We start from the raw sequence: 25,648 nt of genomic DNA on the forward strand, positions 1-25,648 counted from the left end.
CTCCATCAAACACCCACATTTTGAATGAAGTCTGGGGGGTCTATATCGCTGTCATATCTCGCGGCAAAGTTCGAACCACTTCATGAACCAGTCACGTGGTACAGCCGGGCAGCGAGGCTTCGGACGTCATCATTTTCAGCTCCTCCCATAAATGAAGCAAGCCTCGATACGCGCATCGCGGAAACGCCCCCTCCATTACTCGACACGAGCTTCGAAGCCTCGATACAGAACGTCACATCACTAACTATTAGATCCATCTTATAATATCGTGCCTGGAGATCTGGAAGATGAGGTTCTCATTAGTGGCATGTCTATTTTTTTTACACATTTGTTGTCTGGCTGTGGGAAACGATCGTTCTCCGAGGATGATATTCACAGAGAAAGGTAGGAATGTTTTTTTTTCTCTTTTTAGCTAAGATAAAACATAGTGTAAACATGAGTCATAAAGCCGAAAATCGGGAAAATCTTCTCAATCATGTTAAGTGACTTCCTGGCATACTTTACGTCTATTAAAGTCTATAGTCTATGACTATAATCAATATGAATCATTGTGATTCAGGACAAAAACACGACATATTCCTTTCAAAAGTACAGTAGGTATTATTCAATCCCGTTAAAGTGTGTGTCCACCATACATATGGCTCAGAAGATCATCATTGCCTAATAATCTCTGACGCTATATAGAAAAAAATGCACATAAATGTATATTTTTACATTATTGGGGGGCTACATAAGCAATCACTTGATGACAGCGCCCCCAGCAATGTCTCCGTATTATGAGAATAGTTTGCACTTTTGGGATGTTTCAGGTAAAGTGTGTTTTAAGTCTCCAACACTGATACTTGTCATGAAATATCTTCATGTTCGTCTCTCCAGCTGTTGCAAAAAAAGTCTTATTTAATAATGATAAGGCACACTGTTAACATAACATTAGAATACAATGTCAGAATATAATACTAAAACTGCATTATTATTACTACCTATGCTAAAGTTATCTTTAGGGACGATATGATGAAATTTAGGGGGTGGTTGTGCACCCCTAAAAAAGGGTCTACACGTGGCTTTGGATGGACAGACGTTAAGTTTCCTGGTTTTTTCAGAAAGACTCCTACGCTGTTCAGTTTTAGGCCCCCTGTTCTTTAGTTTTTTCTTCTATACTTGCAAATAACACCTGGAATGCTATGTTAACATGTAAAGAGAATCTTTACACAGATGTTTTAGGCTCTTCTGAGTCAAACTTGAGGAACGTCTGGCTGTTTTTGAACAGCTGCAGACATCATTGTATACCACGAAGTTGCTCAATCGTGGTAAGAAAGCCAAAGCCATGTTGATACATTTCCTTCTTATCTATGTAAGTTGCTATCACTTGCTGCTTATGCTGGGTGCCCAAATTCTACAACTTGGTCGGACATCAAAGTCTTATTTGCTTCCTGTTTATGGGACAAGTGTGTTTGAGCCCAAAGCACTTATAAAGAATTCTGTAGCTGCAGAGTGCAAATTGTGTTACTAAGCTGGACTTTGATAATGTTCTTTGTTTGTTCTAATTTCCTATATTTATGTGTTGTTGCTTTAATTTATATTTTCATAACATTGTTTGCTGGTCAAGTGTCCCATGAAATAAAGAGTTGCATCCATTTAAAGAAATGTTTAAAAGGTTCTATGTACAAAGGAAGGCATGTAAAAGAATAAAGACGTTAGGGTTTCAATTAGTGGAAGTTTAATTATTGACTTTTTCACCACGTTTTGACACTTACACTGAATTCCATTTAGCTTCTCCAGTTTCAGGGGTTTGATAGAGTTCATACTGGGTTTAGCTAATTAATATATTATATAATATTAACATTTATATCATTTTATTTCGTATGAGACCATTGCTCTTTTGATTACATTTTTCAGAAAGCCCCGTCATTGCTGCAGGTAGAAGAAGTAATTTAGCTTATAAAGCACACTGACTTTCTCAGTAAAAGTGTGCAAACCAAAAAATTGCTTCAGTCAGTTGATTAACATCAGGTCAACGCCCTGTACTTTCAGTAAGCACTAACGTCTGCTGATGTGTACTTTTCTTCTCAGATTACAAAAGTAATAGTTTGAAACAAAAAGAAAACCTTCACCTTTAAACACAGAATAAACGTAATATTTATAACTAAAAGCTTATATTAGCAAGTTTATTACAGTAAAAACCTAAAACTCTCACATTCTGATTTCTGTAATGTGGGTGAGGGCGTAACAAAGTAACAAAAATGGATCCCCAAAGGGTTTAGGATTCATTCTCAGGATGACGGGAAAAAAATAATTAAAAACAAAAAATATATGACTTTAGTGGCAGCACTATACTACATAAATGGGTTAACTGTTGAGCCTCATTGTGGTACATGCTATAGATATTGGGAGATGTTCCAGGCAGGACCAGACGGACTGAGAACAGGTTATTCATGTATAAACATGTGTACAGTAACATTTTGTCCTTGTGCTGTGCTTGGCAATTTTACATCATTGGCTGTGTTTATCCTTTAATATATGTTTGTTTGTTTTTTATTCTTAATTCTAGAAGCTGCAATGAATAGGTTAGATCTTCCTCATGATCCACCGGTGCGGATTTTTCTAAAAGAGCAACCGGACACTGTCTTAGCTGTTGGAAAAACATACCTGAATACCTACATTAAAAACCAGAAAAAGGTAGAACATAGCTGTATAATCACACTAAATTAATGTATTGAATGCTCTGAAATAAATGGATCTTCATATTAATATCATGGGAAAGTAATAGTCATGCATTATGTATTTCCACAGAATCAAAGACGTATGCGGTTGGAGAATTGCAACAGTGATGTAAGTAAGCAGTGAACAGATAAACAGAGCAAAATTAAGTAGTTTGTTAAATTGTATTGTTTGAACACTCAAAAAATCTAACAACAATCTTGTTATTTAGAATTGCAGCTATAACATCACTTTGGCCCACCTTATGGAAGATGCTAACCAGTTGTTTGTGTGTGGAACCACTGATGATGAAACAGTTTGCTGTAACTCGGTAGGACAGAGTACTGTGACAGAGAACTGATATAATACTGGGAACTGGTAGTTGTGTTGTTTCTGCTCAGGGTTGATACTAAGCGAAGCTACTTCTGGTTTAATTGAAACAGCCCTCTTCTGCAAACAAAGCAAATACATCACAGCACTTCCTGTTTAGCCATATTTGTTTTTGCTTTATAATTTTTTTGAACTATCTGTTAGATACAGGGTGTTGGCTATACATGTTTATCATCTGTGATGTACATTAGTTGGGATAAATTAAGATAAACTGCTCTTTCTTTTTAATAGAATTTGGCAGAGCAGTCACCGATATGCAAGGAGAGTTTAATAAAACATATAAGCTCATTTAACATAAAGGAAGATGACCTGTCGGCCCTTGCAGGTGAGTTTTTTACACACAAGATGCTTTTGAATAAATCTGCTGATGAATCCCTCCTTCCTCATTCACCTTTTTCTATGAGTCTGTAATTTTAATCCTTCTTGTGTGTTTACAGAAAGTCTGTACTTTTGTCAAAACTACTAACATCTTTTATTTAAATCAGTCCCTTTTAAAGGTTGCTTCTTCTCCCTATTACTATAATATTGAACTAGTTTCTCCCTGTTTGTACATCCCTATAAAACCTCAATTTGCCACTGTTTGTTCCAGAATCTGAACAAAGTACAGATCTCTACATAACACGCTCTGGATCTGATGGATCTGTTGAATCTGTTGGCATTCACAAATTTGGTAAAGCAGGAGTGGGGCCAAAGAACCACCATAAAGGTATTTTCATAAAGTTAGAGCCACAGAGACCTTATTTAGTGAAATCACATCACTATGAATGTTTGGAGACAAATAAATATTTCTCTTTCAATGTTTAGAGCAGCATTATGTAGGATTGGTGCTCAGCAAACGTGAAGAGGATCCCTCCCAGAACAGAGTTTATGGCTTTTATAAGGAGAAAACCGAAGACACTGGACTGTTCAGTGAAATGTGGCTCCCCTTTGTGACCCAGGTTTGCATGGTAAGACCAAAATAGTTTGAAAATTTGTATTAAGTGCCACCAACAATAAAAAATAAATAAATAAACATAAATACATAATGATTGACTGTCCATTGCTTCTAGACAGATGTTGGTGGTCCTAAGAACAACTTGCAGTTTACCTGGACATCCCAGATGAATGCCAGGCTCTTCTGTGGAGATCAGGAGAGAAAACAGCATTTCTCTGAGCTGGTGGATGTTTCCACTGTGGATGCAGATCGATGGCAGGATACAAAGATCTATGCACTCTTTAGAAATGAATGGTAGGACTATTATCATTGATTTTGATGCTTCTACTCTATCATAGTTAATATATGTCATTATTATGGTAATATTATTCACATTTCTACATTTGATTTAACATGAAATAATAGTTATAATACAGTTATTGTCTGTTTTTATGACTCAGTGTTTGTGTAACTGAGTCATGTGCTGTTTTATTTTTCAAAATATGATCATGACTGGTTTAACATCACATGGATGTTAAACCAGTAACCAAAGGTTTAAACCAGAATGATTTGGCTGCTTGATTTGGAATTTTTACACAGAAGTAAAACACAGGAACTTGGGAAAATTGTAATAGAAAAAAATGCCACCCTCATAGTGCTTTTATGATTTAACTTAGATTTATTTGGTCAGGTGACACTTTATGTCCTCTGTAGTTTTAAGCCATGTTCTGTTTATTTTTCCCCTTTTTTCAGTCTGTATGGTCAGCTGTTTTTGTTTTTCCAGCCATTTTGCTTTAAATGTGTCAGACAAACCTGCTGACTATGAGTCTCCCTGCAGGGGGATGAGTGCTGTCTGTGTCTACACGATTGAAGACATCAACAAAATCTTCGAAAACTCTCCTTTCAATGGCTACAAAAAAGACCAAATGGACAGACCAAGGATGGTATGAGACATTTAAACTGGTCTGAAGAGAAAAGTGTAACAAACAGTGCCACTACACAAAGATTCATGTATTTTATGGCTGATATCTTTCAAACCAACTGCGTAATTATACTTAAAAGCACAAAGTGGCCTGATCTTTTTAGCTATATCTTTTGGTAAACACAGGCCTCATTAAATTGCCAAATAAATCGAGTGTATTAAACTTGTTTGAAACAAGTAACTTGGAAATTAGAGACATGATTTTCTCCTAATTCACTGATCCTATAACAGCTTTTGAATTTTAAATGGTTACTCCGACAGCATTATCAGAGTAAAGTTTTCATATGCAGCAAGAGAAAACAAAAGGCTTCACATCTTCAAGGGGTAAATGGGGCCACACGTGGTATGAAGCTCTATTAAATAGAGCACTTTTTTCTTCTTCAGTGCGCTCCTGATAGCTCCAAGCTTTCAGTGGACACCCTGAAGAAGATTGAAAAGATTTCAGAGATGGAGCAGTTGGTTCATCCTGTCGGCAACCCTGGCCTTCTTTTCTTTAATCATCACAACTATACCCACATCCAAGTTGACAGTAAACCAAACAGCAGAAGTAGTAATCAGAACGTCATCTTCCTGTCTTTAAGTGAGTAAAAAAAAATCTAAATGATAAAATACTAAATGTTAAGAAGAATGTTCTGTGTGTTTGTCTACAGTGGAAGGTGAGTAGAAACAGGACATAATATTAAAGTAGTCATTACTAGTATATGTCTAGTAAAATAAGGCACACATCGGAACAGACTGAGTGGGACTGGGTTGTAATGAAGAGGAATTATTTACTAAAGGGCAAACGTAGGTGGGTGGTGTAACCTGCAAAACCAGAAACCGAAAGTTTCCTGTATGATCACACCTGCTGGGGTCTTCACACAAAGGTGACAAGTAGAAGAACAGGTGTGGCACAATCTGAATGTAACATAAAACTCCCAGATATAAACTTCCTCTTTTTCCTTTTTTATGTTGACATAACAGGCTTTTTGTCACGGTACTGGGTCGTGTGACCCAGTGTTTGAGTTTTATGTATTTTTTGTATTCATTTTCAATCTAGTTAAATTCTAGGTTGCTGTTCAGACCTTATTTCTTAGTTATTTCTGTCATCTCCGCCTGTACTCAGTCTCCCTGGTTCCTGCATCTACGTTTCATGTCTATGCGGTTAAGTTCATGTCATGTTTAATCTCCATGTCTATGTCTCCGTGTTTCCTGTTTTATTCTGTAAGAGTCTGGTGTTCTTTGTTCATTGTAGTTAGTATTACTCTCCTCTGTATTGTCATTATGTTTCATTTGAGTCAGCTGTGTTCTCATGTGTCTCCACTTCCACCACACACACTCTCCACACGGTCTGCCCCCGCTGGCCCTGACACTTTTTTGGTTTTCCTTTTACTCCAGTTCCCCTTAAAATAACATGTTGAGTCAATGCACGCTGTTTGTACTTTGATCTCTGTGACTACTAAGTCAGCCTTTTCTAAATATGATCAGAAGAGTATTAAAGTATGTGATGAGTTAGATGTGACTGTTGAATGACTACCCCACAGGCTACTATACAGAGTGGATTGCGCCTTGTGATGTGTGTGGTGCTGAGATCACAGTTAGTCACTGGTTAACAAATTTATTTGATGAGTTTATACAGGTTCTGAAGACAAAATGTAGTATCATATAAGGTAACAGATCCAGAGAGTGAGTGGGATGGCAGAGGTGGGTTAGAGTGGTTAGACAGTTTTTAACTGTTAGTCATTTCCTCCCTCACCCCTCACCCCCATTGTGTCTTTCCACAGATAATGGAGGGATTCATAAGGTGCTGCAGAATGAAAGTCACACCTTTGTAATTGCTGAGTATCAACCATTCAAACAAAAAGCACACGTTCTCAGCATCATCCTTCAGTCTACCTTTGTGAGTAACAATGATCACTGTGTAACCAATGTCCCAATCAAACCACAAAGATTACTCATATGGAATAAATGGTTTTTGTGGACGAAAGGGGAAAAATTAACAATTTTATCTCCTAAAGAATCTACTGTAGCATCTAATCAATAACTTTGAAATCATTTCAATCTTATTTTCCAATGAATTTTACGAAAAAGCCCAGTACATTAAGAAAACCTGTCCATCATTACAGAAAAAGCTGTATGTGAACAATGGAAGTCAACTGGTCCAACTTGATGTAGCAGACTGTTCCCAGTATGGAGATACCTGCCAGGACTGTATGTTATCCAGAGATCCTTACTGTGGCTGGGATGGCACCCAGTGCATACGTGAGACAAAGTAAGACCTCAGAGCTTTATGGAACTCGTATCTATAAAATATGAAGAATAATTCTTCACAGCCAACAATTGCATTAAATGTTTCCAACAGTAAATTAAAATAAGTGTTTACCTTATTTGAGGTAAGTCATACAAGCGAACAACAAGTCAGCTTCACAGTTGTGTTGAATGCTTTTCCTTCCCTAAACAGAAATATGAAATATGTTCATTTTTTATATTCATGTTTAGTCACCTTAATTTTCTTTGCCTATGCTGGTATGTTTCTTTGCCCATTACTACTGCTGCTGATGGTCAACAGTCAAAAGGCAATGAAAGCAGAATCAGGACTGTTTATTAATACCAACATTACTAATACCAAATATGACCAGAGATGGGCAGTAACGCGTTACGTTACTGTAATCTGATTACTTTTTTCAAGTAACGAGTAAAGTAAGGGATTAATATTGCAAAATCGGTAATTAGATTACCGTTACTTTCCCGTAGGAACGCTGCATTACTGCGTTACTAAAGCCGTGATTTTTTTTGCGAGAATGTCTCATGACAGTGACATAAGCGAGTGCACCGTTGGTGACAACAGCTGTGTGCAGATCAACAGTGGATCATATATCGATTGTGGGAGAGAGTATGAGCGTGCAGCGTTTAAAGCGTGGAAGTACTGACCTTTGAGTTTGATTCCATAAAAAGTGACAAAAACATTAGCGTCCGTTGTGCGTGGGAAGAAAACTTTTTACAGCGAAAAAAAACCCTAAACTTCCGAGCAAGCACCGAGTGCGCAACGACGTAATGGGAAATTCACAGAGAAACTCGCGGATTCTTCAACTGACCGCGGCACACCTGCACCGGGGTAAACCTCCACCTACCGCAGTCCTGCTTTACAGGTGAAAATAGAGCAACAGGACCGCTGAGTCTTTGACTTTATTTATTTTCTGCTGTGTTTTACTTGCATCTATTTGAAAGAGTGAGTGTAAACACAAAAAATATTTTATTTTATGTGCTGGAATGTGCAGAAAATAGGTTTAAATGTTAAACTAATTTATTCAAGTCAGAGAATGTTGCATATAATTAAATTTTTGCTTGATGCATAAAGTTAAAAGATTAAAACTGATAAAACAAGTTTAAAAAAAAGAGACTTTTCCATTTGATTACATTTTGTATGATGGATTATTACTCATTAGTGTACCTTTTGAATCATACACAGGTTTGATTCAGATACTACAAAGTCGTGCTCGCACGCCCCGAAGAGTATAAATGATTATGCAACATCATTAGTGTACTTTTTGCCTTGTGCCACCTGACAAAGCTCGACAGATGAGTCATTGCAAACTTAATCCAGGATGAAGCAACACTCGGGAATTACAATGTCCCGTAAATCATGTTGTCACAATATTTCAGCACATATTGACACTTGGAGCCGTTTGTGAATTTGTCCTACTGTAGCTCTACTGCTTTATGAAAGACTAGTGTTCTGTGTACCGATCAGGTATCAGCCAACAGGTGACTTTTGTTCAACTGAGAAAATATTAACATAAATAACCAAGAAAATCATGAGTATATTTTGTATATTACTCATAGATTAAAGAGCACATATACCAAAACAAGATAATGTGCATTAAATTGAGCAAATTTCATTTACATAGTGCCAGTTCACAAAAGAGAGTGATCTCAATGCATTTTATATTGTATGGTCTTAGACACTACTAGAGTTAGAGATAGCATAGAGAAACATAGAAGAACAACAAAGAATGTCTAAGGAGCTTGGAAAGAAAAGTGTCTGGAATTTCTTGAAGACGTTTCACCTCTCATCCGAGAAGCTTCTTCAGTTCTAGGGTCAAATGGTGGAGAGTCACAGATTTAAGCCCTGTGGGAGTATCCCCCAAAGAGGGACAAAAGGACCCCCTATAGATCCTCTACCTAATCACATGAGCCAATGTGCGAAAACGGGTGTAGGTCACAATCAGCCAAGGTTTCGGGTGAGCTCATTGTGAAACCTAGCCCCACCCTATCTTGTGATTTCCTGAGGTCAGATGGCCCAGGATGTGAGTGGGCGTTAAGGCGTCTGGGAAGGGAACTCAAAACTGGATTATAGATGCAGACAGTTGGTGTCGTAAGCCACCACCTCTGTTCAAAGATGGTCACTCACAGTGGACATAAATGGCCTCTTTTTTTATCATTAGGGGGTTCTTTTGTCCCTCTTGGGGAGATACTCCTACAGGGTTTAAATCTGGGACTCTCCACCATTTGACCCTAGAACTGAAGAAGCTTCTCGGATGAGAGGTGAAACATCTTCAAGCAACGTAAAGAAGTCCAGATGCTTTTCTTTCCAAGCTCCTTAGACTACAATGACCTGGATGACTGAGAACCTTCACAGACAACAACAAAGAATATAACAGCCAACTCCAGGCAGTTTAATTGGACCAGTAACCACAAATCAGTTAAATGCAGCCATGTGTCAAGACATTTTGTTTTAGTAGAGTACAGGATATTGTGTCACATGTATGCAATAAGGATTTTGGCAACTAAACAGTACCTGAGCTCTAAGAATATGTCAGTTTCCATGTCTACAGTGTGCATGTGTCTACCTTAGTATGAGTAACGCATATTTCATTGGTGGGTGATTGCAAGATTCCCTCCAGATGCCTGCAGGCCCTCCAGTCTGTTGTGACTTTCCAGACTTGTCTGTGCATACACTGGCAGACTCAGACTGAAAAAAACAAGAATATTTCCCTGCACACCTTGCAAGGACTGAATACCTGGATTCAGATGGATATCTATATTAGTTCGTGACATTTTCTTGAACATCAAGACAGCGTGCACTAATTTCCCCTTTTTTTCTCCAACTTGATTAAGATGCATTTGTGAAGATATGATGCAAAATGTCACATTTTTCCCTGTTTTGCAATGTTAGTCCTTCCAAAAATTCCTGGATCCAAGCCTCATTCTAGTCATGCATTTTTCATGCAAATCAGTCCACAGATGAACTATGTCTGTGAAGGTTCTCAGTCATCCAGGTCATCGTAGTCAAAGGAGCTTGCAAAGAAAAGCGTCTGGACTTCTTTAAGTTACTTGAAGACGTTTCACCTCTCATCCGAGAAGCTTCTTCAGTTCTAAGGTCAAATGGTGGAGAGTCCCAGATATAAACCTAGTGGGAGTATCCCTCCACAGAGGGACAAAAGGACGCCCACTCACATCCTGGGCCATCTGATCTCAGGAATTCGCATGATAAGGTGGGGCCAGGTTTCACAATGAACTCACCCGAAACTCTGGCTGATTGGGACCCACACCCAGTTTCACACCTTGGCTCAGGCGATTAGAGGATCATCAGGGGGTCCTTTTGTCCCTCTGTGGGGGGATACTCCCACTAGGTTTATATCTGGGACTCTCCACCATTTGACCTTAGAACTGAAGAAGCTTCTCGGATGAGAGGTGAAACGTCTTCAAGTAACTTAAAGAAGTCCAGACGCTTTTCTTTGCAAGCTCCTTTGACACAGATGAACTAATAACATTGTCACATTGATCGGGATAACAAATCCTTTTCTCTGTGGTCCACAGCCCTGCTCATCCATGAGCGTAATTCTGATCATTTGCATGGCTCAATGAAAGTAATGCTATTGTTAATCTTATTATTAAGCACAGCAATTCAGAAATGGCACTAGGTTTGTACACTTAGAAATGCGTTGCTGTAAAAAAATGTGTGATTTTGTTTTTCACATTCAGCAGCTGTTATCTTTCAGGAAATGCGGGTTTAAAAAAGCATACTACGCAAACTATCAAGGAAATTACGTTTTTCAACATAAGTCTGATAATGACACGAGAATTTTTTTTCATTCTAAAGAGATGTGTTCACTTAAACTTTCCCAACATTTTTCTTCTCACATGGCAATTTGTTAATTTCTGTAAATACCTTTATAGGAACTATATTGAATTATATCAATGCACTGGCATTTTCATTCTCACTTTGTGATTCTAGTTTTGTTCCACAGAAATTTGACTTGAAGATGAAATTTACCTCTTAAAAGGGAAGGCACCTTTAACTGTAAATGGGAACATTTACACAACATTATAGTGAAAAGAGAACAGGGTCTAGTGAGGTAAAATTAGTGCTACTCAAACCTCAACCAACAAACTTACAAACACAACCACACTGCATGCAAAAGTACAGCTGGGTTTTTGCAGCTCCACACATGCAGATGATTTTTTCGTTTTATGTGGGAGATTACTAACCGCTAAGGATCTTTTTCTCTGATAAAATGTTGTCAAGGTTCACTTCATATTAATCCTCCACTTATGAAAAGATCAGGCTAAGTTGCCCACAGATGGGGAGAAATCCCTTTTTCTTGACAGTTAAGAGGGATAACAAATTTCAGAATATTAGTAATAGTAAAACTCCTAAAAACTCCAAACCATGTAGATGTGGAAGCTCTCTTGGAGCACATTTATGAGTGGGGACAGTACTATATGTTGTAATGTTACAGTTATTGAATCATTCCACTTTTTTTCTTTTGATCTGTTTAGATTTCCTTTTGCTTCAAAATCCCAGTACAGTCAAAGAGTGTTGTGTGAATGAAAAATACTGAAGTTGGTATTGACTATCTTACACACTACCAAAAATTATTTTCTAATCAAAGATGTTTTAGTTAGAAAACAATATACACAGATCAAAACTTTCCACTGGTTCCAGTAACATGTTAATTTTTTTAAATCGATTGTTAAGCATAATCATTCCATACGGCCTAATTTACTCATACATTATCTTTTTCAGGGGGAGCTGGCATGATGCAGCCACTGGGGACCTTTCCGTCTGTAATGAGCACAATGGTATTTAAATTCATTTCAGTTTTACTTTACTGCATAATGCCTATTCACAACAAAACTAATCTTGGGACACTTTAAGGTGAAGACCCTGCATAGCAGAGGAAAAACCCAAAGATCAAACGATAGTCTATGAACAATCATAGAAGGAATTGTTTAAATATTTTGGGGGTATTTGAATTTTATTTTCCTGTATTCCGAACACAAGAGCTATTAGATGCACCACAAAACAATACAGTGCTGTATACACTGGTAGTTGGTACTTTCTTAGCTGAAAATTACCCAAATGTATCCTCTCCCTTTCTTATCTTTTGTGATGCTAGTTCAGAAACCTAATACAAAAACTAAACACAGTTTGTGAGGCCTGTTAGTGTTATCATTAACTGTCCTTTAACTGTTTATATATTTATCTGATATTTAAGAAATACACTATTGGCTTTATTATATAATATAAATGTATTATTTTTTATTAGGTAGTCTAAAAATCTAAGATTGAGTAAAAGGGCCTTTTTAGCTGTAGCCCAGGAGCATGATCGTAATTTCCTATTTTCTGTCTTTGGTTCACTTGAATAGATTTGAATGGTTTGCCATTCAAAATAATCTTTATTTAACTTATACCAGATCATGAAGAAGCCCTTCAGTTCAGTTTCTCTTCCTCTATTATAAAACTGACTGATAAAGAAGTGCCTGGTGTCATAACAGTAATTATCAAACGTACATGTAAAAAAATATTTTAAATGTGGTTAATTATTAACTAACTCGACAAACTCTCACAAAGAGCTGAGTCAATGCAGTTGAGCAGTAAAGTCTGTTGACTGGCATTAGAGGAAAAATGGCTAAAATGTGGATTGTTTAAATGCAGAATGGACAGCATGAAAGAAAAATAAGGATTTTTTTTTTATCTTATATTGGTGTGAATTGTGTAAAGCTACTTTAGCAGAGTCAAAACAAGAGCAAAATAAGTGAATGGAAAAATATCACAATACACTTATACATAATTCAATTATAGGTAGGAAACTGATCTCTTATAAAGTTATAAAAGTCTTTGCAAAATATACTGTGTAGATGTATGAGCATATGCAAGCGCATAAAGACCCCGCTCTCGCTTCCTCTGTGGTTTCCGTTAGTAACCCATGGCGCTGTTTCCTCATATACAAAGCAAAAACAAAAAAAATCAACAGCAGCAACACAAGTAACACAAGCTCTGTCTATACACTAATCAAACATTTCAAATACGGCAAAATGTATGTTAAAAGGATAAATTAATACACTCGCAGCACATTTTTGAGTGACATATTTCAGAAAACCTACACAAGTAATGTAACACACAAATTTTCCAGCAAATTGATGCAAACCGCAAATTCAAGACAGAACCAGAAACCAGTTACCACCAGCCAATAAGACTCATTTGAATAGCTTGGTAGGTGAGAGTGTGCACATTGTATTCCTCCATATGCAAGGGGGATTCAAACGCACAGCAGACAGCATAGCCTTTATTCATCATAGTTTAGCTTCCTGTCTCGCCAAATAGGTCACACGTTAAGGGGAACAAAAACTAGATTTGTTTCTTCTTATAGCTGTGCATCTGTATGCCACACGCTTCTGCAATGATACTCATCATTGGTGCCATCTGTGGTCAAATGTGCTTCAGTTTTAATCTTATCAACATCTTAAGATCATGTTTATCTGAGTTACTAAAAAAAGTTTTTATTCCACAACTTGTGCTTTCATCATTACAAACATTTACCCTTTAAAATTTAAATAATTTACATTAATAATATCTCATAGTAATCCTTTTATGTTTATTTGCATATGATATAGTTCTTCTATTTTATTCTGTTATTCTTTATAAATACTTCCAACCCTTATAGCTGATCAATTTCCTCTTTTAACTTGAAGGCTTTAAAAGGAGAAGTTCTCTTATGCTTTATATTCTATAATTAACAACTGAAACACTTACACACCATTAGGTATTTGTTGAGCTGACTGCAGTGGAAAACTCAAATGCATAAATAGACACAATGTCAGTTTTACACTATGTAAACAATGATTGTTAAAATATACAACCGCATTTTCTCTGTTGTTTGCTTTAAAGCTACATTGCCCTTGGTCCTTATATGAACATTCACCTGAGGGAAGGAAACCAGTTTGATTTAGGTTAACTACACTACATTTGAAATCTGACTGGTTTAAAAATAAACAGACAAAACGAAAAGCAGAACTGAAGTTGTCCCTCTTCTGTTGTTTCCACAGCATCAAATTATACAGGTGACCCAGTCCCAGTCCCACGTTACTCAAAGTATTTCCTTCAATGCCCAGTGTCATCCCGTCATGCTCAGTACAGTTGGCAGCACGATGAAAACTCTACAGCCTGTAGCTCGGAGAAAGAGCAGTGCCTTTATCTGATTGACAACATGGACAGTGAGTGCAAGGGAACTTACAAATGTATATCACAGGAGATGGGTTACAGTAAAGTCCTGGTACAGTACGAACTACAGGTGGAGAATGACGCGAAGACCCAACAGTACCAACAACTGTGGCCGAATAAGGCAGAGGGCCGAAAGACAAGCCCAGTGATCTGGGTTTGTGTAATGATGGCTCTGATTAAGAGTTTGTCCTTTTAGTTCCTCAGTGATGTAAGTTAGAGGCTGAATCTGTGATTGTCTAAAATCCGAAATTTGTTACAATTACTGTTTTTTCAGTGACATTTATTGTTTCTTTCCTTCCATTAATTAACTGCACTTCCAACATCTGTGTAAACATCTGTAACAGCTGTGGCTCAGACAGGTAATGCAAGCCATTCGCGTTATTTTGTTTGGTTTTTCCAGTGCAATATCAACTCTCTGCAATATATGTCGTTTTTTTAAACAAATAATGACCTTATGAATTGTATGAAAATGTAAACATTCTTTTAACTCTTTCTTTACAAATTGCTAAGAAGCCCTTATGTGTTTTGAAAAGACTGCCAGTGTTTTAGAGCATTTTTATTCATGCACATGTTGCATTATGAAACTTTCTATTTCTAATCTTTACTGTTATTGACGTGCTGTGAAAAAATATTTGGCCCCTTTCTGATTTTTTTTAAGTTTTTTGTGAAAAAGTAACTGGTTCTGCCAACCTTTGCAGCAAGAACTGAAATCAAGTAATTGCAATAATTGGCAATCACATCACTGTAGAGACATTTTTGACCATTCTTTTTTGCATAATTGTTTTAAATCAGACACATTATTTTGTGGAGTGGCCTTGAGCCAATCACAGAGGAATTTGCTAGTGTGTTTCTGATCATTCTCCTGCTGCATAACCCAAGTGCACCTGAGCTTCCGGTTACTAATTTATGGCCTTACATTCTCCTCCAGGATCCTCTGGTAGAGATCAGAATTCATGGTTCTGTTATGGCTAGTCCCCAGACAATCACACTTCCCACCACTATGTTGTTTCTCAGCTGTGTCTTTAGATTGTGGCCTGATGGGTTGCTTTTTGAGATCTGTTAGCTGCTTCTCTTTGTCAGACAGGCTCTATTTAAGTGAACCTTTGTCTAAAGTTTGTTTGATGATCTGAAACATTTAAGTGTGACGAATGTGGAAGTGAATACTTTTTCACAGCACTGAATGTTACATTGGTTTCCTGTAATGTGAAATTTTATCTGAATGTATGTTTCGCACTTTAAAAAATCCTGTCATGTCTGCTACCTCAAGCGTTAGATTTCACAAGACTGAGACCCTGTGTCAGTTTTAACATTCACACATCTTTTGTTAATAGCAGCTATTGTTGAAGGCTGTTTCTGCATCAACACATTTTTTTGTCCCTCAGGTTTCAAATTGCAAATAAGTTGCTGCACTGCCAAATACTTGAGCTGACAGTACAAAGTACAAATGCCAAATTAATTTTATTAGATCTTTTGTTCTGTGATGCCTAGCAAAATACAGGAGAGAATACAGTGTGTTATTAAATTCATGCTGTGCTGCAAAATTACCAAAATACTCACTTTCTGATTTCTAATTTGGCCCAACACAGCAAGCTTTTCCACATTTAGTAATCGCAGGCCATAAATTATTTGTAGTTAATTATATTTCATTTGTTTGCTTTTATCTTTTTTGTATTTATTTTTTTTGATCAGTGGTTTTATTTTGCTTATTTTAAACTTGCACTTCGGTCGGCCTTGTTACCTTTAAATATGCCAACCTTAATGAAATTGACCACTGGGTGGATGGATGTGTGGGGCTGTTTGTAGATGGAGGTTGTGAATGCAATACAGGTTTGTGTCTGTGCATGTGTGTGTGTGTTTTCATGCAAATCTTTCATAATCTATTCAGTATCAGTGAATTTCACTTTTGAACTTTGAGCTTTTGAACTGATCTGTACGTTTAAAAAAACATACATAAGCAAATCTTATATAGTGTACATAGTTTTTCCATATAAGGATAATTCTTTTTTATGCCACAGCTTCCTTCCTTTTTTTATACCGAGTTTAGTTCGTCAAAACCTGACTAAATCTTTAAAAAGAGAATAGCTGCCACCATGAATCATTTCCATGTTTCAGTCTCAGAGGAACTGTGATATTTACCTTCCTTAAAACATACCTGTATTGAAAAAGCACACACACACAGTTTATAAGTAATTAACTTTTATACCAGAAGTTGCATATAAGTTGAATGTACATATTGTAATGCTACACACCAGTTATTGAATGTTCCGCCTGAGTATTTTCAATGTCATCATTATGACACTGTGAAACTTAACGTGACATTCTGACTGGGAAAAAGTTACTCTAGAAAAAATGCCAGCCAATGAGAATACAATCATAGGGTAGTGAAGCCTGTTCTGCAGACACTGAATGGGGGTCCCGGTCACAGAAGGCTGGAACCTATCCCAGCTGTAAAACAGTGAGAGACGGGGTGCACCCTGGACAGGTTGTCAGTCTGTTGCAGTAATGGCGATCATAATAAACAAAGTGACTGTAAAATATTATCATTATACCATATTATTCTACCTTGTACAACGTGGTGTTGTTCATTCCCAAAGAAATCTGTAAATTGTTCATAGAAAGAGAAGGTGGGTATAACTTAAGAGGGAAATGGAATTTAAAAATACAAAGTGCTAGAACAACTTTAAGAACTATGTCAATCTCAATTGCAGGAGTTAAATTATGGAACAGTCTAACAGAAGAAATAAAAGACAGTCAAAACATAAAACAGTTTAAAGTAAAATATAAAAACCTAATTTTAAATAAGTATAAAAATGAAGAAAACGGGGTTAACCCAGGACGGTAATGTTGCTGGAAATGGTGTTGCGGTTCTTTTTTGGTTGTTTTTTTGTTTTGTTTTGTTTTGTTGTTTTTCCATAACTTGTGTATCTGCAAATATACACATTCTGTATTTTTCATATGAAAGAAACTATACTGTGGTGGGGCTTGCTAATTTCTTGTTTTTGATTTATGTATGTTATGTTTTGTTTTACTTCATATGTTTATATGTTTCATATGTTGTTTGTTTAATTTAAGACAAAAAAAATTAAATGAATGAGAGGTAAAACTTGAGGGGGTAGGGACAAATAAGTAAATACTTCAGCCTACTCCTTTTCAAACAAATAATGGAATGATATTTTGTAATGATTGTGAAGGCACATGTTTGAAATGTTTGAAATAAAAATGAACTGAACTGAACTGAATTCTGTTCCATGTTTTAGATTTCACAAGCTCTATTTAGCAGCTGGACATTGATTGGAGACTGAAGTGCTAATTTTAAATTAGGACCAAAAAAGACCAGTTCCCTCTACTTCCTGATTTCTAGTCAGTGGGTGCTGTGTGAATGTGTTTATAGTGGTGTGTGTGTGTGTGTGTTTTCTGACTTGCAAAGTGGCAGCAATTTTGTACATATTCAAAATATGTATTTTTTTACAAGCAGTCCTGGTAGGTGTAGTCTTTTTCTTTCAACAGCCTTGCCACGTGCTAGGTTAATTCATTTTTGTGTTGCATTGTTGTTGTTGCTGTTGTTTTTTTTAATATATATATAATATATATAATATATATATATATATAATATATATATATATATATATATATATATATATATATATATATATATATATATATATATATATATATATATATATATATATATTGCTTGTTGTTTTAGCTGCACCCACGCTAATATTGTTCTGTGTGAAAAAGACAAATAAAACAGCTGTCCAGACAGCAAATTTTGTGGTCACACTGGTCCTTCTGTGGGTGCAAAGGTGCAGGGGGCCACATTTGTGTTGTGCTCTGTTTTCCCCTACCATGCTGTAACAGTGAGCATCATGATATATTTAATAGGGTTTAAAACTAGAGATGGAGACAAAGTCATTAGGACGGTAATCCGTAAAATCAACAGAGCTGTGGACATGTTTAAGATTACTATAGAACCACTTTTTTTTGCAACCATAGGAGTCACTCCTTTGTTCTGGGCATTACTAATAATTAAGGTTTTTTTTCTGCTTTTCAGCCCTGAAAAATATGTTCATATGTTTCTGTATAGTGGTGTGAAAAAGTGTTTCCCCCCTTCCTGATTTTTTTGTATGTTTGTCACACAAATATACAAAAGTTTACACAAGTTAACATGAAATGCAGTTTCTAAATGAAAGTGTTTATTATTAAGGGGAAGGACATGAAATTTCAAAGCTACATGGCTCTGTGTGAAAAAGTGGTTGCTTCCTAAATCTAATAACTGGTTGGGCCACCCTTAGCAGCAACAGCTGCAATCAAGTGTTTGTGATTACTGGCAATGAGTCTTTTACAGCACTGTGGAAGAATTTTAGGCCACTCATCTTTGCAGAATTGTTATAATCCAGCCACAATAGAGGGTTTTAAAGTGTGAACTGCCTATTTAAGGTCATGCCACAGCATCTCAATTGGCTTCAGGTCAGGACTTCGACTAGGCCATTTCAAGTAATGACATGGGGATCTGAAATGTGACAAATATGCAAATAAAAAAAAAAAAAGGAACCATGAAAGTGGCAAACACTTTTCACATCTATGCACCATTGACTATTTATATCAGTCTATGACACATACTATAAAGTGTAAAAGTCGAGCACAGATCAAAGTGCTGCTTTTGAAGGGCTGAATAAATTGACTCAGGAAGAGTTTAAGAACTTCAAGACTGGAGACACAGTTTGGGGGCAGACTGGAGAGGGCAGACTGCCCCCAAACTGTGGATCTGATGGTGCAGCATCATCCCCAACATGCTGTGTACATCACCATAGAGATTTTAAGGGGCCATCAACAGGAACGATCTGCCTGAGCATCTGTCAGTTATTAACATGAGAGCTCTGATATAACCAGGTCCTCCTTCATTGCGGCTCCACCTACATAACGTCACCTTCTCAGTTCCCACAGCTCCACGTTCATCAACTCAAAATACAAATTCATGTTTGCTTGTTAATGATCAATAAACTTGTTTTGTGTTTTTTTTTTTAAGTCTATGAAACACACTGGGCTGATGGAAAGATAAGAATTGTTACTGCTTGTATTACATTATTTCCTGAACACAATGTTCCTGGAACTTGCTGGTTTGCAAGTGTTGTGTCTTCATAGTCCCTTGAGAAACCAATAACAACTCACACTGCTAAACCAAAGATTTCAGTCTTGAGACATAGTACTGTGCAAAAACCTTGAGCCACCTCGCATTTATTTCTATTTTGCTAGTAAAAAGAGGAAATACAATAGGTGCAGCTATTTATTTAAATGTGTAAGCATATATGAAAATACAATATATAAGACATAAAACAGAGTGTGTAGAATTCTATATTTGATATTACTACATACATTAATTCTTCCAAATAGTCTGAACTCTCTCAAGCAAGCCTTTGTATAATTTGTTTAAGTTGTCTTCAGAAATGTTCTCCAGGCTTCTCGAAGGACATTCAACGCTAGTCTTTGGAGGCCTGCTGACTTTTATTCCATTTGCTGTCAAGATCACACAGTGCCTGAATAATAGTGAGGCAAAAGCTTGCTTTTACTTTTACATCCCTACTGCCACTGGCTGAAATGCAGGCCCAAGCCATGACACGGCCTCCAATGTGTTTTACAGTTCAAATCAAAAATTTAACATTTGCATATTCTTGATTCCACATGACCTGCTGTCTTTCAAAATCTTGAAGATCACCTAAGAAAACAAGAACAACAAAGAAGACACCCTAGCCATTTAGTGAAGCAAAGTATAAAGAAACAAAGGGTGACTCGACACTTTTGCACAATACTGTACTTCTTGGTATTGGTATTGAAATGACTTAACCTAATAAGGACTGTTTACGAAGAGAAAGTTAGCTTTACTGGAAATTAACTTGAAGGATTGTAAAAATGCTTTTCAATATTTAAGCTTCAAGGCAAAAATGTACAATTAGCCCCCCCAAGAGTGTTGATTGCATGTTAGTGTGTTCCTATATGGTGATCTCAGATGAAAAAGGGGGAAAGAAAGCAACTAGCCAACACACAGGGACATAGGATATAAAGTAAAACTTTATCATGACATACAAGTTAAAAGCCCTGAGAACCATATCTTTATATTAACTGATATGAACAAAACTGAATGTGTGAAAACCACTTTAGAAAAGTGCTCCTCATAAATACAATCAGCACAAACCAGTTTTTACAAGCATTCATGTTTTGTCCTATTTTTTGTTTGCTTTAATCAAAGAGAAAACTATAATATCAGTAATATCATTATTATCATGTCCATAATAATAATAACAGTACAAAAATATGCACAAACCCCACAGTTGAATTAATATACGGAGCATTGTACAAGCCAAAAACAACATAAAATTGATAAATGAGGTATTCAATAACCACTTGCATATGCACCTGTTTGTACACAGATCAGGTTAGTTTTTAAACAATTTAAAATTGAACTGACTCCAAAATCAAAAGGTTCCGCATACTTCCAACTTCACAGCTTCCTGAGTAACGAGACCTTGCCATAATGCAGTTATTGACGACAAAAAGAAAAAGAAAAGAGACACCAAATCCAAAGTAGCATTCTGTGAAGTGACCGCAGCTTCTATCAGCATTTATCCCTCAATGCAGCTTCAACATCGTATGCAACACTGAATGCAGCTCCCTGCCCTGAGGTAATGTGGTATGAAGAAGTGGAGGGGGGGCACACACACTCACTCACACTCCACACATGGATGCAGGTATACAGGCACAACACATTATACATAATGCACCTATCCATACAAGTGGCAAGTGACAGGAGCCTTGAAAGACAGTGACCAGAGTGGTTGCCGGGTTGAAGCAAACACTGAGGAAGAAAAGTGACCCTTTACTCAGTCTATGAGGAACCACCAAAAATGCCCTTCAACCTCGGAACAAACCGGAACTGTACGAGTATATAGCAGAAAAATGTGGATAAACCTTATCTACTTAAATATTTCTTAAAAGTCATTTTTCACCTCCTCATTCAGCATTAAAAAAAAAAAAAAATTCACCAGTGGCGCCACCTGCAGTGCCTTTAATGTTATTACTTACTCAATATACTGCACCTGCTTGCACACACACACAAACACACTAATGTACAAAGGCAGTGAAGCTACATCATCAAACAGTCATTGCTTAGAATGAGCACAAGAAACAGAAAGAATGGACTTGGAAAACAGAAAATATTTTAGTGGCAGCCTAAATAATGCAGATTGTTACTAAAAGCAAGGTCCACCAGGAAAAGGGAAAAAACAAATAAATATCAAAACTCACTTGATAACACAAGAAACTGAGGGATAACTTGTGTCTAACGTGTGATTTTTAAAATAAAATAAAAAAAAAGGGGGGGGGGGGGGGGGGGGGGCAGCAAAACGATTAAGCCTGAAGAGAAAAACTTTCATAGGGAAGCCTGCATGGACTGCATCTCACCAGCAACTAATTTTAAGGCAGCATCTATACTCCTCACCTTTTATAAAATACAGTTATGTGTCATACAAGGTTGCGAAGGCTATACTGACAGACTAACAGCGCAGTTCTCAAAGGTTCTTAAACCCTGACCTGCGATCTGCACTGCAAAACCTGACACATAATTGCTAAAATACAATCTAAGAAAAGCAACAAAGCTGCCCACCTCAGACCACACTAGGCGTAAAAAGGTCTAAACAGTTAAAATGCCTTACATTCAACACAAGTAAAGCTAGAAAATGTTGTTCTTTTGTGGGGTTTCAATGCTTTTAAAAAAATCTTTAAAGGGAGAAAAGCATCCTACAATAACATGTTCATCATAATCAAGCTGTGCCTGGGGTAAATTGATAAAAGAAAATGCGGGCTACTGTCCACATTGTCTGTGAGGGACTGCACAAACAGGTTAAACAAACTATTCAAATGCAACTGTTAATGAGGCCACTGTATCCGGCCTTCAGTTTTAAATAATGGAATCTGTTAAAAGGGTCGAATATGCCCACCTGTACAAGTCATGTAATTGGGTTTTCAGTCTTTACAGTTTTAAATGCACTTTCCACTAACTAATTGTGAAAAAAAAACCTCAGTCAGTTTGAAAGAGTCTGAAAGAGACACCTTTTGCAGTCCAACACAGACCTGCTTGCTGTGCATCAGCATCCTGTTAGCAGGATTGTACAAAGAGTTCATAAGGACTGACTGTGCTAGTCTTTGGTATGTAGCTGTGCAATAACCAGAGGATGGAGGTGTAAAAACAAACAAACACTGGTCACATGATTGTTCAAATGCATATCATGATTTTGCCATTGTCACAAAAAAGATGCAATTTCAACATACACAGTCAAACTTAAGGTTGTTTTCTTACCCCTATGGAAACACCATTGGTTTTTTTTTTTGTTTTGTTTTTTTAAGAAAGAAAATTAACATGTCAATGAAAAAATAACTTGTCTGTTCCTCTCTGCTGAAAAAGCACCTCAGATATATCATTCTTCTCAGACAACCTGATGAACCTAAAAAAGGGGGAAAAAAACAAAAAACAAAGAAGAAGCAAGCATGAAACACGTTCTACAAGTAAATACAGGAGAAATATATCAAGCCCATCCCACTTCTTTGTCCCCAAAAACCACCAGCAGTGTGACAGCACGTCCATAACAGTTTCAGTTCACGTAGGATTCGGGGCGTCAAGTCTCGATGGCTTCACAGCCTTTTGAGGTATGTAGTGTTACTCTCCTTTTCAGAGAGTCTGATGAGGTATTTTTGAAACAGTCACATAGGCTTGTGCATTCTTCACGTATTAATCCTCTTTTTTTGTGTCTTTTTAAACTGACAGTGATTCCTTGCAGTTGTCACATTGCTTTTCCTGAGAGAGACGCTGCCCCCCCTCCCCAAAGCAGAGAGGCCAATGTGTGGTCAGAGATGACGATGCCACCCAACTCGACATTCAGCTGGAGGAAGGATGCACACAAAAAAATAAAAATAGGGGAACAACAAACTCAAATCTGGTCTGCAGGAGCTAGGAATGCCTCAGTATTACCTCTCTGTACCGCTATGGGTGAAACACAAATCGCAAGCTCTAACGGGCCTGTTACTGTTAACCCAACTTTGTGCGCGCACGTGGAGCTGAAACTACTTAAACTTTAGCTTTGCAACCTTTCTAATGGACTTCTCAAGAGCTCAACTGAGGGCAGCTGAAAGGATGAAATGAGGTATTTAATCTGCTGATCTACAGTATCAGATCATCACCAGTTTGACGCCACAGCACGTTGAAGACACCTGAGCAGCCCCAGTTGGAGGCCCATCACTGTGAGGGGGGGTGCTCTGTACACAGGTTTCCACTGGTGACAGTTACCCAACTTCCCCTGATTGCAACTAGGTCAAAAAGAATATAAAAATAAAGTTGATTCAGGTTAAATATACTACAGCTCCTGAGGTAAAGACACCACTGCAGGTTATTTGATTTGAGGTATGTAAAAGGAGAAAAACTAAAAAAAAAAAAAAAAAAAAAACTAAAAAAAAAATCATTCTAAAACACAAAATCAAAAAAGACAACAAAATGGCAACAAACAAACAAAATGTTCTAAGATAAAACTTTTCAAGTTCGGTTGTGACTACACCTGTCAGTGGGTTTTGGCTGAGCTGATTGTGTTTAGCATGTCGATTAGGATTAACAAGTATATATATGTGATGTGTGTCTGTGCATGATGTGGTTGTAGTGTTGTGTTCCTATGTGTATGTGCGTGCATGTGTGTGTGTGTGTGTGTGTGTGTGTGTGTGTGTGTGTGTTAGATCAAAATAAAATGCATAGCAATTTATTTTGGATATATCATTAAATTTTCAGGCTCTGTGTTCATGATTGGACAGCCAAGACAGGTTGATGAGGTATTTGTTGTGCAACAGTTTCTTTTCGGTTTCTTATTGTACTGTATATTCATGCTGGGCCTCCTGCAGGAGCAGAGGCCTGGGGAGAAGGTACAAAGGGCAGCCTGAGTTAGGGTGACCCGGTGGGGGTCGGCTCAGCCGAGCCGGGACCCTTGGAGGAGGAGGAGGATGCGGGGCTGAGGCTCTGGGCCTGAGGTGCGGAAAAACCAAAGCTTGCGCTGGTTCCAGCAGGGGAGGCTGAAACAGCAGTAGCAGTAGCAGCAGACACAGATGGCCCCGGGGCCCCACCAGACTTCTGGGCGAACAGGGTTCCTAAAGAAAAAGGAGAAATGTCATTAGTTAAAAATGAACATTGATGCTTGAATCCTTCCAGAGGTTAAGCAAAATAAATTTACCTAATCCCACCCTCGTATCTACTCCAGTTAATTCCGGTGTACCCCAAGGCTCTGTCCTGGGTCCTTTACTTTTTATCATCTATCTCCTACCCCTAGGTAATATTTTTAGGAAGCATAACATCCAGTTTCACTGCTACGCAGATGACACCCAGCTCTACCTATCCTCCAAACCCACAGCTACTCTCCCACCCACATCCATTTCTGACTGTTTAAGTGAAATCAAGGTCTGGTTTACTCACAACTTTCTTAAACTTAATGGCAATAAAACAGAATTCATTTTAACAGGCACCAGATCAAAACTGACTACAGTTCCAACCAGTCTTTCGTTATCCATTGATAACTCTGTTGTCACACCCTCCCCTCAGGTTAAGAGTCTTTGTGTCATCCTCGATAGCACTCTGTCCTTCACAGCACATATAAATAATATCACTCGGTCTTCCTACTTTCATCTCCGTAATATTAACAGTCTTCGTTCCTCACTCACACCACACAGTACCGCCATACTTGTCAATGCTCTTGTCACATCTCGTCTGTAATTCTCTTCTCTATGGTTTACCTCATAAATCCCTCCATAAACTGCAGTTGGTTCAAAATACAGCTGCTCGTATTATTTCCAGAACTAGATCCACTGAACATATAACACCTGTTCTTAAACAGCTCCATTGGCTCCCAATTCACCTCCGTGTCAATTTCAAGATCTTGTTCCTCACTTTCAAAGCGCTTCATAACCTTACTCCCCCATATCTATCCGATCTTCTCCATACATACTCACCCCTTCGTACACTCCGCTCTTCTTCAGCTTCCCTTCTGTCAGTTCCACCTGCTCGCCTGACTACCATGGGACTCAGAGCCTTTAGTTGTTCTGCCCCGAGACTTTGGATGCACTTCCACTTGCTCTACGGACCACACACTGTCTC

At 37.6% G+C, this 25,648-nt stretch overlaps 2 protein-coding genes across 3 annotated transcripts in view; one reads left to right on the forward strand and one right to left on the reverse strand.

Annotated features, from left to right (window-relative positions):
• The first annotated feature begins 190 nt into the window (after nt 1–190).
• Nucleotides 191–14,916, forward strand: LOC308397893 (semaphorin-7A-like). The gene is made up of 14 exons (XM_080884136.1): nt 191–384; nt 2,549–2,676; nt 2,791–2,829; nt 2,930–3,028; nt 3,319–3,412; nt 3,677–3,793; nt 3,892–4,034; nt 4,137–4,315; nt 4,839–4,944; nt 5,367–5,562; nt 6,746–6,861; nt 7,088–7,233; nt 11,992–12,047; nt 14,295–14,916. The coding sequence occupies exons 1-14, from the start codon at nt 288–290 to the stop codon at nt 14,663–14,665; spliced, it is 1,887 nt and encodes a 628-aa protein (XP_080740262.1). The 5' UTR covers nt 191–287; the 3' UTR covers nt 14,666–14,916.
• A 7,299-nt stretch (nt 14,917–22,215) lies between these two features.
• The window catches only part of LOC308398409 (AT-rich interactive domain-containing protein 3B), a 58,157-nt gene continuing 54,724 nt past the window's right edge, over nt 22,216–25,648 (reverse strand). For both annotated transcript variants that reach the window (XM_080885037.1, XM_080885038.1), the window contains exon 9: nt 22,216–24,648. In XM_080885037.1, coding sequence (XP_080741163.1) covers nt 24,446–24,648 — 203 coding nt within the window. In that variant the 3' untranslated portion in view covers nt 22,216–24,445. The remainder of the gene's footprint in view (nt 24,649–25,648) is intronic.

Source organism: Rhamphochromis sp. 'chilingali' (genome assembly GCF_963969265.1).
Source record: "Rhamphochromis sp. 'chilingali' genome assembly, chromosome: 6".
NCBI classification, from domain to species: Eukaryota; Metazoa; Chordata; class Actinopteri; order Cichliformes; family Cichlidae; genus Rhamphochromis; species Rhamphochromis sp. 'chilingali'.

Bases quoted from the DNA above. Each gene is read 5' to 3' on its own strand.
- LOC308397893 (XM_080884136.1), top strand. From the start codon at position 288: ATGAGGTTCTCATTAGTGGCATGTCTATTTTTTTTACACATTTGTTGT. The intron at 2,830-2,929 runs GTAAGTAAGCAG...CTTGTTATTTAG, and splicing joins TGGAGAATTGCAACAGTGAT to AATTGCAGCTATAACATCAC. The intron at 3,029-3,318 runs GTAGGACAGAGT...TCTTTTTAATAG, and splicing joins AAACAGTTTGCTGTAACTCG to AATTTGGCAGAGCAGTCACC.